The 18,300-nt window shown below is 42.2% G+C and overlaps 1 protein-coding gene across 3 annotated transcripts in view; it reads right to left on the reverse strand.

The window, feature by feature from the left end:
• ipcef1 (interaction protein for cytohesin exchange factors 1) overlaps window positions 1–713 on the reverse strand; it is a 159,774-nt gene extending 159,061 nt beyond the window's left edge. For 2 of the 3 annotated variants that reach the window (XM_041214221.1, XM_041214202.1), the window contains exon 1: window positions 437–692. Coding sequence is in view for 1 of the 3 variants with exons in the window: in XM_041214188.1 (XP_041070122.1) it covers window positions 437–469 (33 nt within the window). In the remaining 2 variants the exon portion in view is untranslated. Of the gene's footprint in view, window positions 1–436 lie in introns of all 3 variants that reach the window. The other variant, XM_041214188.1, reaches the window with a different exon arrangement.
• Window positions 714–18,300: the final 17,587 nt, after the last annotated feature.

Consider the following 18,300-nt stretch of genomic DNA (forward strand, 5'->3'; position numbering starts at 1 on the left):
AGTTCCCCTCAGTTGCACCTTGGAAATTGAGGTATTGTATAAAAAAAGTCAAAACGAAGGAATACTCCAGAATCGTTGGAATTAGACATGGCATTGCTGCCAGCACTCCCACCACTGTCTGTGCTGCTGTAAAGTAGATACTGGAGAATCACACTGTTGATTCAACATGGAGGAGAAGCAATGATTGTACACAAAATGTCTCATCAAGCTGCCTCTAACCAGCAGCTTTAATACAACATGCAACGAGGGCCTTGCCGACAGTCTCCTAACAAGTGTATATAACATCCTCTCTAAGCTTGAGCAAGTACACTTCCCTTTAAATGTTCAACTAACACAAGGCAAACTAGACTATGAAATCTAGATTACATTAACAAAACAAAGTATTTCACAAAACTAGCCTTTATGGTAAACCCCTGGTATGAAATTTCACACTCACCTCAGACTGTTGAAGGTTTTTCACACCCCACATTATGTTTTGTCACCAGAAAACGAAGTTACAAGGTTTAATCCATAATAGCTTCTCATGAAAACTGAACATTTTTTTTTACATAGTGGTCCAACTGGGGTACTAGGGTGTCATATCATGGCCCCCCCCACAAATACATACAGCCCTCGACACACGAAAACACTAAACAGCTCAGCCCCAGTTTGCATTTCCAACAGCTGGTACTTTACAGATAAGTATTCACAACAACACTACTTCTCTTTACTAATGCTATGGGAATAGTGCATTGTACCATGTGGCTAATGGCAATCTGAGTGGCTATCTTCGATGAGCTGCAGCAAATCAGGAAGTAAAAATGCTATTAAGACCATTGCGAAGCAAGGTAATTTGTAGCACAAGAAGTGACATGTCCTCAAATATCCACTTCCCTATCTGTACTTATTGAATTCTCTTGCACTCAAGTTGCTCTTTGTACAATAATGTTTTCTGTGAAATGTAGAACTTAATGTAATTTTTGCAGGAAGTAACATGGCAAATTTAAAAAAAACTTTTGCTGTGACTTTGAATAGTATTTGTATTTATGTGCAATATTGCACACAAAAATAATTTAAACTTTTATCACCACAATTGGAAATTGAGTTGAGGTGCTTTGGGAGGATTATGCCAATTTGTATTATGTTTGATGGATGCTGTTAGCAGGCTCCAATGATCAGTCATTTAAAAAATTTCTCTTGCTGTAGGTATGGAAAATCTGCTTTTCCAACAGTAAGTTTGTTGCTGCTTGCATTTCCTTTTATTGGCCGAGTCAGAAATATCTATTCAAAATGAACTGTATTCTATGCACTGGTCCATTGTATTTCATCCATTGATGATTAAGCAGTGTTCAATTCAATTTGTTCTTTTTTCCCTCAATTCCCTCAGTTAGGGAAGCAGTCCATGTCTGCAAGCAGCAAGTCCTGGACAACATTCAGGTTTGGCTGATAAGTAGCAAGCAACATTTGCACCATACCAAGGCACAGGCAATTACATCTCCAACAAGAGAGAATCTAATCACCTCCCCTTGACATTCAACAACATTACTACTGCTGAATTTCTACCATCAACATACTATTTACCAGAAACCTAACTGGAACAACCAAAGAAGTACTGTGGCTATGAGTTAAAAGGCTGGAAATTCTGCGATAAGTAACTCAATTCCTGACTCCCTAAATTCTACATAGAAGGCACACGTCAGGAGCGTGATGGAATATGTTCCACTTGCTTGGACGAATGCAGCTCCAACAACTCAAGGAGCTCAACACCATCCAGGATAAAGCAGCCCACTTGTTCAGCACCCCATCCACCAGCTTAAACATTTGACCCTGTTATCGTTGATGCACAGTTGCAGCAGTGTGTACACATTGTGGTACCATCTGCAAGATCCACTGCAGCAACTTGCAAGGCTCCTTTGATAGCACCTTCCAAACCTGTGACATCTACCACCTAGAAGAACAAGGGCAGCAATCACAACCATGTGCAAGTTCCCCTCCAAGCCACACACCTTCCTGACTTGGAACTTGATCGCTGTTCCCTCACTGTCACTGGAACAAAGTCCTGGAACTCCCTTCCTAACCTCGCTGTGGGTGTACGTACACCACATGGACTGCAGTGGTCAAAGAAGGCAGCTCACCCACCACCTTCTCAAGAGCAACTAAGGATGGCAGTAAATGCTAGCTTTGCCAGCAATGCCCAAATCCCGTGAATGAATAAAGAAAGAATTTTTTTTTTTAAGAGGACAAAGAAGAAAAACAGCAGGGGGGTAGAGTTTCCACTAGATGACACAGATTTTACCAAGAAAATTCACCCAAAACCAGCCAAACTAATGGGAACTAGAGGAATTGAGCGTAAATCCAAGTTCAGCACAAATCAAGCTTACGCTGATGTCAGGTGGGAGGGCATAATTGGGTGATTGATGCACAAGGCTGGCGCAACACAGTTGAAGTGAGGAGGTCATGTGATGAAACTTCCAGGGTTGCATCCAGTCAGAGCTGACAAGCCTCACGGGTTATTGGGAGGCGGTTTTGCGGGTGGGGGTGGAGTCGAGAGAAAACTGAACAAGTATCTTGAATGGAATACCCCGATAAACCATTTTGGGGCTCTGGTGTTTCTAATTTATATGAATGCCAAATTCAGAAATTCAGTGTAAATTGTTTGAGCTCAAAGATAATACTGTTTTAGGGGAAGAACAAGTTGATCTGAGGAAGCAACAAGCAATGCGTAAAATGAGTAACATAATCCATATAAATTGACTCACTAGTGAAAGATATAATGTAACACAGAACAAAAATAAAAATACCTAGAAAAACTCAGCAGGTCTGCAGCATCTGTGGAGAGGAACACAGTTAATGTTTCGAGTCTGTATGACTCTTCAACAGAACTAAGGAAAAATAGAAGAGAGATGAAATATAAACTGGTTTAAGGGGGGGTGGGACAAGTAGAACTAGATAGAGGGCCAATGATAGGGGGAGATTGCCAAAAGATGTCATAGACAAAAGGACAAAGAGGTGTTGAAGGTGATGATATTATCTAAGGAATGTGCTAATAGGTGACATTAAGGGTAGAAAGCAGGACGAGCAAGGTACAGATAGCCCTGGGGGCGGGGGGATCGAAATAGGCTAAAAGGTAGAGATAAAACAATGGATGGAAATACATTCAAAAATAATGGAAATAGGTGGGAAAAGAAAAATCTATATAAATTATTGGAAAAAAGGGGGATCGGAAAGGGGGTGGTGACGGAGGAGAGAGTTCATGATCTAATATTCAGTCCGGAAGGCTATAAAGTGCCTAGTCGGAAGATGAGGTACTGTTCCTCCAGTCTGCGTTGAGCTTCATTGGAACATTGCATTAGGCCAAGGACGGACTTGTGGGCATGAGAGCAGGGTGGTGTGTTGAAATGGCAAGCGACAGGGAGGTCGGGGTCATGCTTGCAGACTGACCAAAGGTGTTCCGCAAAGCGGGCACCCAGTCTGCGTTTGGTCTCTCCAATGTAAAGGAAACCGCATTGGGAGCAGCGAATGAAGTAGATTAAATTGAGGGAAGCACAAGTGAAATGCTGCTTCACTTGAAAGGAGTGTTTGGGCCCTAGGATGGTGAGGAGTGGGCAAGTAAAGGGGCAGGTGTTGCACCTTCTGCGGTTGCATGGGAAGGTGCTGTGGGAGGAGGTTGAGGTGTAGGGGGTGATGGAGGAGTGGACTAGGGTATCCTGGAGGGAACGATCCCTGATGAATGCCGCCAGGGAGGGGTGAAGGGAAGATGTGTTTGGTGGTGGCATCATGCTGGAGTTGGCGGAAATGGCGGAGGATGATCCTTTGAATGCGGAGGCTGGTGGGGTGATAAGTGAGGACAAGGGGGACCCTATCATGGTTCTGGGAGGGAGAGGAAGGTGTGAGGGCGGATGCGCAGGAGATGGGCCGGACACGGTTGAGGGCCCTGTCAACCACCGTGGGTGGAAAACCTCCGTTAAGGAAGGAGGAAGACATGTCAGAGGAACTGTTTTTGAAGGTAGCATCATCAGAACAGATGCGACGGAACTGAGAGAATGGGATGGAGTCCTTACAGGAAGCGGGGTGTGAGGAGCTGTAGTTGAGGTAGCTGTGGGAGTTGGTAGGCTTGTAATGAATATTGGTGGACAGTCTATCACCAGAAATTGAGACAGAGAGGTCAAGGAAGGGAAGGGAAGTGTCAGAGATGGACCACGTGAAAATGATGGAGGGGTGGAGATTGGAAGCAAAATTAATACATATTTCCAGGTCCAGACGAGAGCATGAAGCAGCACTGAAGCAATCATCGATGTACTGGAGAAAGAGCTGTGGGAGGGGGGCTGGACTACATCTCCAGCATGATGCCACCATCAAACACATCTTCCCTTCACCCCCCGCCCCCCGGCGGCATTCATCAGGGATTGTTCCCTCCGGGACACCCTGGTCCACTCCTCCATCACCCCCTACACCTCAACCTCCTCCCACGGCACCTTCCCATGCAACCGCAGAAGGTGCAACACCTGCCCCTTTACTTTCCCGCTCCTCACCGTCCAAGGGCCCAAACACTCCTTTCAAGTGAAGCAGCATTTCACTTGCACTTCCCTCAACTTAGTCTACTGCATTCACTCTCCCAATGCGGTTTCCTCTATATTGGAGAGATCAAACGCAGACTGGGTGACCGCTTTGCAGAACACCTTTGGTCAGTCCGCAAGCATGACCCAGACCTCCCTGTCGCTTGCCATTTCAACACTCCACCCTGCTCTCATGCCCACATGTCCATCCTTGGCCTGCTGCATTGTTCCAGTGAAGCTCAGCGCAAACTGGAGGAACAGCACCTCATCTTCCGATTAGGCACTTTATAGCCTTACGGACTGAATATTGAGTTCAACAATTTTAGATCATGAACTCTCTCCTCCATCCTCACCCCCTTTTTCCCAATAATTTATATAGATTTTTCTTTTCCCACCTATTTCCATTATTTTTGAATGTATTTGAATGTTTTATCTCTACCTTTTAGCCTATTTTGATCCCTTCCCCCCACCCTACCCCTAGCAAGGGCTATCTGTACCTTGCTCATCCTGCTTTCTACCCTTAATGTCACCTATTAGCACATTCCTTAGATAATATCACCATTTCTTTGTCCTTTTGTCTATGACATCTTTTGGCAATCTCCACCTATTACTGGTCCTCTATCCAGCTCTATTTGTCCCAGCCCCCACCTTAAACCAGCTTATATTTCACCTCTTTTCTATTTTTCCTTAGTTCTGTTGAAGAGTCATAAGGACTCGAAACATTAACTGTGTTCCTCTCCGCAGATGCTGTCAGACCTGCTGAGTTTTTCCAGGTATTTTTATTTTTGTTTTGGATTTCCAGCATCCACAGTTTTTTGCTTTAAAGTAATACAGACATGTATTGTGCAAGAAAGGGCAGTACGTGTAGACTGTGCTCCTTTTGAAATAGCTGCAGCTAAAGATGAACAATACCTAGGAAATATATGACATTCAACAAGTCCAATCACTGTGCAGTGGAAATGCTCAAATATATAAGGAAGTGCAAAAAGTCAGAGAAAGGAATAAATAAATTGCCCAATGCTTGAGTCATATGCCTGAGTACTGTGTTCAGTTCTGGTCACTGAAATGTAAGGGAGCAAAGCCCTAGAGATGGCAGAAGGAAGAGCACATTATTGTTTCTTAAAGCTAAATTTGAACATTCTAACCCATTGGAGTGGGGGAGGCTGCATGTGTTTCCAAAACCCAGAAATTTCAGCAGCCTGTTTCTCTGTGTCTTCTTAACTCAGCCACTTTGCATCAGACTTTGCCAGGTTTCCTGATCAATTAGAATGAGTGAGAGAACATGACCTGGATCAGGTGCTTGCAACTCCAGTATTCAAAGGGGTTCTGAGAGAGTCAGAACTGAAGCATCCTTGAAGTGACATAACTGAGTTGGTATCTGGGCAATTGGAGGTCAGTGTTCAAAGGTTGCACAATGGATTGCAAGATGTGTTTCTGCAATCATCCTACTGGCTGGAATGGATTGTGAGAGGTTAACATAAGAACATCATAAAATGGAGTTGGAGTAGGCCATTTGATTCCTCAAGCCTGCTCCTCCATTTAATAAGATCATAGCTGATCTGATATGGTCTTACCCCCACTTTCCTTGCTGCCCCTCATAATCCTGGACTGCCTTGTAGATCAAAAATCTGTCTAACTCAGCCTTAAATGTATCAATGACTTAGATTCCACTGCTCCCTGAGGTGGTGAATTCCAAATATGAATGGCCCTCAGAGAAGAAAGTCATCTCCATCTTAAATGGGAGACCCTTTATTCTGAAATTGTGCCCCCTCATTCTAGATTCCCTCACAAGAGGATACATCCTCTCAACATTTACCCTCTCAAATCTTAAATAAGATCACTTCTTGTTCTTCCAAACTCTACTGAGTACAGGCCCAACCTGTTCAACTTCTCCACATAAAACAACACCTTCATCCCAGGAATCAGTCTAGTTAACCCTCTCTGAAATGCCTCAAGTACAAGTATATCTCTCCTTAAGGAGACCAAAACTGTACGCAGTACACTAGGTGTGGTTTCACTGATATCCTGTCCAATTCTAGCAATACTTCCCTTTTTTTTATACTCCAATCCTTACAATAAAGGCCAACTTCCTATTTGCCTTCATAATTATTTCCTACACTCTATTTTTTTGTGATTCATGTACACAGACATCCAGATTCCTCCACACTGCAGTCTTCCTCCATTTAAATAATATTCTGTTCACTTTGGTTGGAAGAATAGTAAAGCAAACTCACATTTTCCCACATTATACTCCAACTTACAAATTTTTGTCCACTCACCTAAATTATCTATATCCGTTTGGACACCGAGTCCTCTCACAACTTCCTGGCCTATGTATCTTTGTGTCATCAGCAAGTTTGGGTATAAAATCACCTTCAAAGTCATTAACATAGGTCATAAATAATTGAGACCCAGCATTGATCCCTGTGACACCCCACTAGTTACAGTTTGCCAACCTGAAAATTACCCATTCTCCCCGACTTTGTTTGCGGGTAGACAGCCAATCCTTTAACCTTGCTAATATATTACCCCCAACATTATGAACCTCGTGTAGTGTCCTTTTGTGTCACCCTAATCAAATGCTTTCTCAAAATCCAGAAACACTACATCTAATAGTTTCTCTTTATCCACCCTACTTGCTTCATCCTCAAAGAACTCAAATAAATTTATCAAACATTACTTCCCTTTCATAAAATCAGGTTGATTCTGTCTAATTATACTATGATTTTCTAAATGTCCTGCTAATACTTCCTTAATAATTGTTTCCAGCACTTGCCCAATGATGGAGGTTAGACTAACTGGTCTATAGTTTCCTGCTTTCTTTCTCCCTCCTTGAATAGAAGTGTTACATTTGCAGTTTTCCAATCTCTCCCAGAATCGAGGGAATTTTGGGAAATTACAGTCAATGCATTAACTATCTCTGCAGCCACTTCTTTTAAGACCCTAGGATGTAGGCCATCAGGTCTCGGGGGCTTGTGAGCCTTCGGTCCCATTGGTTTATCTTGTACTTTTTCTCTAGTGATTGTGGTTGTTTTAAGTTCCTTCCTCTCTTTTGACCCTTGATTTTCTACAATTCTTGGGATGCTTTTTGTGTCTTCTACTGTGAAGACAGATACAAAATAATTGTTTAAAAAAATATAGATCCATGGATTGCCATCTTGACGTGGTGGAGATACATGTGAACTCTGGTGACCCCTTGAGTGATGTCATTAGGAACTCCTTGTGCCTGGTAAGGTCATGCATGGTGGTAAGGTCAGGAGTGGTGCCAGACCAATTGTGGTCCAAAAAATCTTCAATGTCAGAACAGGTGAAAGATAACTGCGTCTCACTGGCTAAGAAATGGACTCACCAACTGAGAGGTGGAAGGCAGCTGCAGTGGGAAGGTGGTCCCAATCACCTTGGCTTGACATTTCACTGGAATCTGACCACCAACCTGATAGCACTCCAAGACCCCATGTTAAAGTCATGTGCAGGTCTCTACAAGGGTGCATTTGCCAAGACCTGTCACAATGGAGAATTGGTGATGGAGCCAGGGCTGTGAGCTTGGGAGTCTCTAGTCAAGAATCAGGCAATAGATTCATGAAGGTCTTTGGGCACCTCTGTTGGGTCAGAGGTTTCTTTGGGCAACAGAATCAGTGAACAGTCCACTTAAGGATACCCTCTGATCAACTCAAATGGGGAGGGAGCTAGGACAGACGCCATGAAGTTGTCTGACTTTCTCCTGGCTGAGGAATGACACCCTGTGGAATCACCATCTTTGTGGTCAAATAAAGAAAGCTTTAAATTTTGCAATTTGGCATGTTAAAACAGTCATGGATAATCTCAAGAGTGACTGGAAGGAAGAACTGCAGTTACAACATGAGCTATCAAAATTCAACATTGGCGTCACTGCTCTCAGTGAGACCCACCTTCATGGGGAGGGGCAGCTGAAGAAACAGGCAAGAGGATGCACTTTTGCTGGGAAGGAAAGGCTGCTAGCGACCCTCATGTCCATGGAGTTGTTTTTGCAATCAACAATAGGATCTTGGATGCACTGACAGAGCTTCTCCAACTGTAGAAATGAAAGACTCATGGCACTTCACCTGCAGCTCAGTCATGATCAATATAAATCCCGACTCTAATGAAGGTGTTAAGGAAAAGTTATGTTCTGATCTTGATGAAGTCCTCACTGCCATTCCAAAAGAAGAAGAAAAATCATCCTTCTGGGGGACTTTAATGCCAGAGTTGGCCATGGCACCGGTGCCTGGGGAGGAATTAGTGGGGAAAGTGGAGTGTGAATATAGCCAATGCAAATGGTGTCCCCCTGCTGACAATGTGGTCAGCATGGCCTCATTATAACAAATGACCTCTTGCACCAGAATACAAATCACATCGAGGCATCCTGGATCAAAGCACTGGCACCTCTTGGACTATGTCATTGTTCAAGTCAAACATCTGAGTCATGTCTGTATCACTGATATGATGTCCGATACAGGGCCTGATGCCTGCTGGACAGCTCTTTGACTGGCTCGATCTGTGATGAACATCCACCCAGCGCCAAGACATTGCAAGACCTAAAATTCCAAGAGCAAGAAGATCAATGTCTCAAGCCTAAACCAGCTCGACCAAAGAAAGGAATTCCACGTACAGCTTATGAGAAATCTGGAAAATCTTCACAAATCCAATTCAATTCCAGAACAGTGGGATCAAATAAAGTCAGCTGTACTAGGCTCCTGTACCCATTCCACTGGGTTCAAGCATTATCTTTACCAGGACTAGTCCAATGAAAATGCTGAAATGTGTGACCTAGAGAAAAAAAAAATATCCTTCATTGCCTGGCAGAAAATCCCAAGGTCGTAAATCGAGATGGCAGCATTCCAACAACTCAAGGCTGGTGCCACAGACAAATACAGAAGTTAAAAGGCACGTGGTGGGAAGAGAAAGCCTGAGATCTAACAATATGTTGACCATTATGGCATGCAAAGCATTTTTGAAGCCACCAGGGTCATCTATCGATTAAGGTCAAATTAACAAAATTCCCATCGCACACAAGACGATGTTTCTCTTCTTAAGGATGACAATTCTATCCATTAATGCTGGAAAGAACATTTTCAACACCTTCTCAACTGTGAATCCAGTGGCAGCTGATACTCTCCAGGCTATCCTTCAGTACTGTGTGATAGAATACATGGATGACACCATTGATACCTGTAGCAGTTCTGCCAATCAAATGGATGAAAAACACCAAAGCTGGATAACATTTCAGCTGAGGTGTTCAAAGCTGGTGGGCTTTTTTGCTCACATCAAGACTCCATGCACTCATCCAACGGATTTGGGAGGCAAAAGAATTTCCACTACTCTCCCATCCCCAACTTCAGGAATATGACAATTTAATCATCTTAAAGAAAGGAAATAAATCATGCTGTCTAAATTATTGAAAATCTTGTCCTTAGCAAGGAATATCCCAACATGTGTTCTCCTGAATTGCCTACTTCCTATGGCTGGAGAAATCCTCCTAGACACACAGTGACTTTAGACCTTCCAGAGGAACCTCTGACATGGCCATTGTTGCCAGACAAATCCATGAAAAATGTTGAATGACCAAGAGCTCTTCATTGCATTAAATGATCTGATCAAAGCACGTGACTCAGTAAATCGTGAGGCTCTGTGGATTGTGCTCCAAAGATTTGGATGTCCAAGAAACATCATCACAATCCTGCAACTGCTTCACAGTATGACTAAAATTGTCTCATGATATGACTGCGACTGTCTCGAGTGGAAATCTGAAACAGACTTCAAAATCCAGACGAGCAAGGCTGTATGATAGCCCCCATACTATTTATAATCTACCCGACAGTGGCTATTGACCTCAAAGATCAACTGCCCTCTGTGGGTAGCAGTATTAAATACCACCTTTTAGATGGAAAACTCTAACCTCAGTCACCTCTGTGCCAAAACTAAACTGCTCTCCATAGACGCACATGATCTACAGCCTGCGGATTACTGCAGTGTTTTTTTATATTTCTTACTAGTTTTCTCTCATACTCCAATTTCTCCCTCTATTTTTTTTAAACTCATCCTTTGCTACTTTCTAAAGTTTTCCCAATCTTCTGGCCTACCACTAACCTTCCTAACACTGAATATCTTTTTATTCAATTTGATACCTTCCTTAACTTGCTTACCTAGCAACGGATGGCACATCCTTCTCAGTCTTTCTTTCTCAATGGAATATTACTTTGTTGAGAGTTTGGAAATATCTCCTTAAATGTCTGCCACTGCTTATCTACCATCTTACCTTTTAAACTTATTTACCCAGTCCACTTTAGCTAATTCTGTCTTCGTTCCCATGTAATTGCCTTTATTTAAGTTTAAGATATAGTATCAGACCTTAGTTTCTCACCCTCAATCTGAATGTGAAATGCCATCATGTTATGATCACTTTGTCTAGAGGATCCTTTACTAAGAGATTATTTAACCCCCTCATTACACATTAGCAGCTCTAAAACTGCTGTGGATGATACTGGTGTCCACCAGCCCCCACCTGCTACAGCGGCAATATATCACCTTCCCTGCCATCCTTATTGTATATTGTGTAACTAATTTTGGTTTCAAGTTTAGAAATGGCAATGATAATTTGTAACTACATTTAGTTTAACTAGTTACACTATAAACTTGATGAAGTACTAAAATCTTCCCAATACTTATTTAAACTACTGCCCCTGTTTAGAGAAAAAAAAACCTTAAATTTCACCAACCAACACTTAGCTTCTACTAAATTAATGCCTCTGAAATTCAGCTCTCAGGTGTCACCTATTTCCTCGTGCCTCACCCCGCCATATACCCCTCACCTCCTTGGACCACTCTTTTCCCATGGGACAATTGGAAGAAAGGAACGTCAGAAAACAAGCTAGCGGATGTGGCTGTAAGTAGCCAGGAGGTTATCAGGGGTGTGGTGCCACAATCCTGGATAGTGCTAGAAGTGGCAAGACTGGTCAGGGCGGGAAAAGAGAGTACCATTCCACATTCAAGTGCAAACCCCGGCTTTTCCTTGCACATCACTCTTCAGGCCAGCACACCTTGCATGTGAACCCTTTCCTCTCTCGAGACACCTCACATCCCAATTTGACCAGTTACCACTGACACTCACCTTCAAATTACTGCAATATCACTACCATTGGCTCCAAACATTCTACAGCTCACACTCATAGGAATCTTTCCCTCCTTCAGGACGAGAGTACAGGACACCGGAGAAATGGAGGGGAGGGGAGGGGAGGGGCGACTCTCTCTCTCCCCCTCCCCCCAGCTCCAGGAAGCTTTATTTAAGTTTAAGATACTAGTATCAGACCCTAGTTTCTCACCCTCAATCGGAATGTGAAATGCCATCATGTTATGATCACTTTGTCTAGAGGATCCTTTACTAAGAGATTAGTAGCAGCAGATGCAGCTGCTGTGGGTCTCCTAGCTAACTGGTGCCAGAATTAAATATGACACAGCCACATAGGGTATAACACTCATTCATGCAGATCCGATGTCACCAGCCACTGAAATATGATGACCTGCACAATAGTGGTTTAGAACCTTCTCACCTTGTCAGTTCTAATTCATGTCTCTCAAGTCTTAATAATGTCCCTGAGCAGCTGCTGCCAGAACAGGATGAAGATCAACCATATCTGAGATGGTGGAGAGTTTGCATGAGTCTTCTGATGGTGCTTCCTCAGTGAATAACCTCCTCAGAGGTCTTTAACCTTAAAAGGAAGCAATCTCAGAGACAACCAAGGTTCAAAGGTACAGGAGGAATGGTAAATCAAAACACTATTTAAAATAAAACTATTATAATAAGACAAGAATGTAAAGGATAAAGCTAGCATAAACCAATTTAGGACTTAAGTTGGAAAGTTATTCTCCATAAAGGTGATCATGAGGAGGATTAGATTCTGGGCAGGAAAGCTAAATCAAAAACCTGCAATCAATTAACAGGTAGATACTATTATGAGGGTGGGCCCTTTACTCTCTGGGTGGATGAGTTAGAATGGGCCTCCCAAATCCCACTTTGACCTCTCCACCCTTAGCTTCTATCCTACTTCCATTCTAACTTCTCTGTCCTTGATCTTCTGCACGGTTCCAATGAAGGTTCAAGGACTGAAATCTCATTGTTTGGTGAGGCTCTTTACAACTTTCCAGACTCAACATTAAGTTCAACAATTTCAAATTCTAACCAGTGCTTCTCCCATTTCCTTAGTCAAAATGATTTTGAATGGTAATGATTTTGCTACTGCCATTTACATTTCCTCTAGACACACTTTTATTTCTTTAATTTGTCCTATTACCACTGAGTTTTGCCTTGCACCATCATCCCTTTTGTCATTTAATCTCTAATGCCTTCAACCTTATCGTAGATCTTGTTATTTGCTCTTTCCTCCCCTCCACAATATTTGCCCTGCCTCTGTCCTTGCTTAAAACCCGCTACATATTTAATTTATGCCAACTCTGACGAAAGGTCAATTGACCTGAAAGTTCAACTCTCTTTCCCCACAGATGCTGTCTGACCTGCTGAGTATTTCCAGTATTTTCCTGCTTTTATTCCAAAACTTTATCTATCATATTATAATAAGAGTTTTTAAAAAACGGAGATACCTACAGAAAGACCCATCCATTCTGCACTCTCCTTAAAGGTTGTGTCTTTATGTGTGGTCCCAAATCAATACATAGAGGAGCACGTGTGATTTGAGGGGAAATGGGAGTGGGAGGGTCAGAAGTCTTCTTTCACGTTTAAGTGACTATTTCTACCCTGTAACACTGGAATAAGTTTGGGTCAAGGAATGGCTCAATCATATTCCTTTTTTCAAGGATGGAGGTATTGCTGATTTTAATAGCAAATTACACGAGTTTGGCAGGAATCCTTGTCTGACAGTTCAGATTATTACCTGGAAATTTAATCTTCCTCCTCCTTCAGGTACCATGCCCTAAGAGGGTGTTGGCAACCATGGACTTCCATTGGATAGGTCCATGATAATGCTTGGCAAAGTTCTGCAGTGGTTTACTGTTGCCTTCTGTAGTATGGCTGACCAGCAAACTCTTCCACTCTTACCATCTGCCATCAGGCATACTAGAAGGATTTAAAGGCTGATAATCAACCTGTTTGGCCATGTTATGAATGCACCTTCCATGACCATCAAGCCCTGAAGTGGGACTTGAACCCAGAGCTTCTGGCCCAGAGGTAGGGATGCTACTACTGCAGCGCAAGGCCACCTTGGAAATCTAATCAGAGTACCTATATACCATTATACTTGAATAGTCACTGCTGGTCTACTACTAAATTCTGAACAAGCATGAATCTGAAAAGCGCTAACAAGTTTAAAAAGGTGAAAGGCTGGAGCCCTGTTTAAGACAGATCTTGCTTGCTGGCCTGGATTAGAAGCTCCTCTTGCAGTTAATTGCCTTAGCGTTTGACTCCATCCCATTTAATCTCCAAAGGTAAATAGTGGAGGTGGAATATCATTTATCTGCACAAACATCATCAAAAATAGCTGAAGCTTTCATGTGAAGATCAGCCTTATAAATAGTGTCACATGCATGCTATAGAAGTCTACAATAGACAATTACCCCATCAGCCATAAAAGGCTGATTTCCCTAAGCAATTATGGGAACGCAGCAATGCACTCAAGTGAAGTGCAGTACGTGTACACTTAATGTGATTTACTGCTCAGATGCATTCCTCAGCAAAATCTATTTAGTATCGGTTTTCAGACTTCCTCTAGAACTTACTGTGGTCAAAACCTTTACATTACTTATCAGCAACTAAAGATTAGAAGACTGATGGCACAATTTTTTGCCCAGTCAACTTATTGCAGAGATTCAATGACTATTTGTGGTTCTGAATTGAAGCTCTTGTTGTTGGGGGGGGTGGTTGCATAGTGTGGTGAGTGGAGTACATTAATGACATCTAAATAGAAACAGAATATGGATTTTTTCTACATTTAACAGAATACAATATCCCATGTGGAACTGTACTTCGTGTAATGATGATATGATGGGAATTTTCAAACTACAAATAGAAGTTTTCCCTGCCAAAAATAAATGCAGATAAAAAGAATGACAGCAAGTTATTTGATCCCAAACCACCTCTAACACTAATCTCAGATGAATCTCAAGTAGATGCACAGGAGTGGCTCGGTGATTATCTCACATCCTACCTCTCAGTAGGAAAACTCAATCAGTGGTCTGCTATTACTAGAGCGTTCCTAGATCACCTATGGTAAAGGCATAGGTCTAGTCGACGTCCCCTACCTTTCTCTAACACACGAAAAGCAGTGTGCCAGTGTGAATTGTCCAGTTTGCTAAATTGGCCATCTCCACAATTTACTGGTAGAAAATAGGTTCTAATGTATATCAATTACCCAAGTTGATGGGGGGCGGGGGGGGGGGGGGGGGGGGGGTGGGGTGGTGAGGGAGAAGGGGGTAGGGGGGGCGGGTGCAGGGAGGGAACTAACTTAATCTGAGTTGAAATCAAATCCAACTTCTAGAACTGAAAAATCAGTCTCTAAGTATTTTGCACCTACTGAAAATAAAAGTTGGATTTGAACAAGATTTGGGGTTTTCTCCCACTGTGTTTGCATGTGAAAGATTTTGCAGACTTGATTAATGACAAAACATAGCCATGGGAAATTTTTTTGGTTGGGGCTTGAGGAAGAGGAGATGTGTGGCCATTTTGATCAACATTTTCACAATATGAAATTTTCACCTAGCCTGAAAATATTTTTGTGATGGGAAGATAAATGAGTTTAATGCCTAAGGATTGCAGGACAAATGATTTTTGGTAATAGGAATTATAAAAACATTCAACAATCTTTCCTTGAAATTATTTTCACCTCTCCCGAAAGTGCTGTTTCATTGTGGGGAATGGTGACAGCAATGTTCAGGTACCTCATACAGAGGTCGTGCCTCACAGAAAGGCCTGGACATTGTGAGTGTCCATGGGATATAAAGCCATTGGAAGGGCTTCATCTTAACCCCACATCAAATTTTCACACCTGCTGAAACTTTCTAGCATTAATTGCTGCACAGCAATCTGAAGCAGCTACTCATCACTTCATTAGTCTGGGGACTTTGAGACCAATTGAGAAGCCCCCTCAGTGCACTGTATTGTGAACCGAGTTCTGCTATTTCAACAGAGAGCAGGAAAATGAAATGGAGTATTCCTAATCTATATGACTCAGTACCAATCCATGTGGCACCATCAGGTTAAGTGCTATTTATTTTGTTGCAGAATTTAACAACTCAATTTATGTCAACACTGAGTTTTCACTTTGGTTCAACATGCACAAATGAGTGTTCCACCATGGGGCTCATAAGAGGGAAATTACTAACGGCTAAACTTCCGAACTCAATCTATCAGGGCTAAAAGTAGGTCAGGAAATACAATACAAATTAGTGCTACTAAAACGGCATGGCAAATTCTTGTCAACTCATTTTACCATTCCAAAGTGGGCCAATGCAGGTTGGACTCGTGTTAGAAAAAACATCTGTAAGAGAAAAGTGATTAAATCATACAAAGAGGTTAAATCAAGTTTGGTATACGTATGCAAATTACTACTCCATGTAAAACAACTACAGTAAAAGAACAAGGGTGACTGGAACACAATCAAATTCTGATGGTCAAACCAAGAGCAGAATGGTTTAAATCGTCAGGATACTTAAATTTCAGCCAAAATAGTTTTTTCTTTAGATGCAATAAAAACAAAATGGTGGAAATAAAGCAGATCTGGCAGCATCTGTGGAGAGAGAAACTGAGTTAATGTTTCAAGTTAAACCTGACTCTTCTTCAGAAAGATGCAGTCCAGGCCGACGATGAGACAGCATAACAATATGGGAGGTAAAACCTCTTCTCAGACTAAAACAAAAATAAAATGGACAGGAGTTGATCATCTGTACATTTACTACAGTATCAACCAGCTTAACTAACAATGATGTTGCCCTGGAATATCAGAAAGGGGGTTGCAAATTAGTAGATGCTATGTTTAAAAAAAAAACAAGCTAATGGAACTATGCATGAAGAACTTGAATCACTTTTTGTCTCAGGTCTTACTTTGCAAAACATAGGCCACATTAATTCAGCAAGGTGCAAAATCTTATTCTTGGCTGCCATTGAATTCTCAACCAGAGCAGTGATGGAGGTGCTACAATCACCTGCAGTAATCCCAGTGAGTTTAGCTGGAAGTGTGCATTCTCACTAAGTACAGGATATAGCTATGATTGCCTCAGAGTTGAAATGCCAGCAGTATTCATTGATTGGACTCAAGAGCGGCAACTTGCATTCGTCAATAGAGGTACCTAAGAAACAGTGTGCAGTGGTGTCACACCAGCTAAAGCAAACAGTAGGGGACTGAAGGGACAAAGTTGTCTTCAACACAAAGTTGTCAAACAGAAAAATTTAAATCAAACAGATGAATACCTACAACTAAGTGCAATTATTTTCTCACTGAATCTGAGCTGCCATGAAATTGAATAGGATCTGGCAGGTCCACTAACTTACGCATATGGTAAGTTAATGGTGATGTAATCACGCACTGGAGGGATTAGTGGCCATCGCAGTCCCTCTCCCATTACCTCAGCATGTATTAGGGAAACTGTTACTGTGAGGATGGCCATCTTAGTCTCTCTATCTCAGTGTGTGTTAGGGAAATCGTTACTTGGAGTGGCTATCCCGTTCTCACTATCTCAGTGTTGGAAAAACTTACTCAGATGTGGGTTTCACTCTCAGTAGGACAGATAAAATACTGTGTACAAGTATTCAACTTTAAAAAGTTAAATACGCCTTTGTGAAGTACCTCGAGACCTTTGACATTAAAGTTAGTATGCAGGTACAGCACATACTTAAGGTGGCTAATGGAATGCTATTCTTTATTACGAGAAAGACTGAACATAAAAGTAAGGATGTTATGCTTCAGTTATACAGGGCATTGGTGAGATCGCACCTCAAATACTGTGTCCAATTTTGGCTTCCTTATTCAAGGAAGGATGTAAATGCATCGGAGGCAGTTCAAAAGAGGTTTGATACCTGGAATGAGTGGGTTGCCTTATGAGGAAAGGTTGGACACATTGGGCTCGTTTCCAATGGAGTTTAGAAGAGTGAGGGGAGATTTGATTGAAGTATACAAGATCCTGAATGGCCTCGACAAGGTGGGCGTGTTGTGGATGTGTACAGAACTAGGGGGCACTGTTTTAAAATTAGGGGTCACCCTTTTAGGACAGAGATGAGGAGAAATTTTTTCTGAGGGTTGTGCGACTTTAGCACTCTTCCTCAGAAGGTGGTGGAGGTGGGGTCATTAAATATTTTTAAGGCAGAGATAGATAGATTCTTGTTAGGCAAGGGAATCAAAGGTTATTGGGGTGACAGGAATGTGGAAATCGAAACACAAGATCAGTCATGATCTTATTGAATGCAAGAGCAGACTCAAAGGACCGAATGGTATACTCCTGTTCCTATTTATTATGTTCTAAATATGCAAGCAGCTGTTATGGTGTGAAAATTTTAATATCCAAAAGAACATGAGTGTTGTAAGTAAGAGTGAGTAATCCCTTTCTAGCCCTGCTCACTGGAAACTGGTCATGAGTAAAACCTGACATGTGACATTCTTCAATGTGGACATGGACAGTGATGATGGCAGGATGCATAAGCATGAAGGCCAAGCACAGCCATGTTTAACCTTGCTCTCACCAGATTGAGATGAGGAGGAATTTCTTCATTCATAGGGTTGCAAAGTTTTGGCACTCTCTCTCCATGGGC

The sequence above is a fragment of the Carcharodon carcharias genome, chromosome 2 (genome assembly GCF_017639515.1).
Source record: "Carcharodon carcharias isolate sCarCar2 chromosome 2, sCarCar2.pri, whole genome shotgun sequence".
In the NCBI taxonomy this organism is placed as follows: Eukaryota; Metazoa; Chordata; class Chondrichthyes; order Lamniformes; family Lamnidae; genus Carcharodon; species Carcharodon carcharias.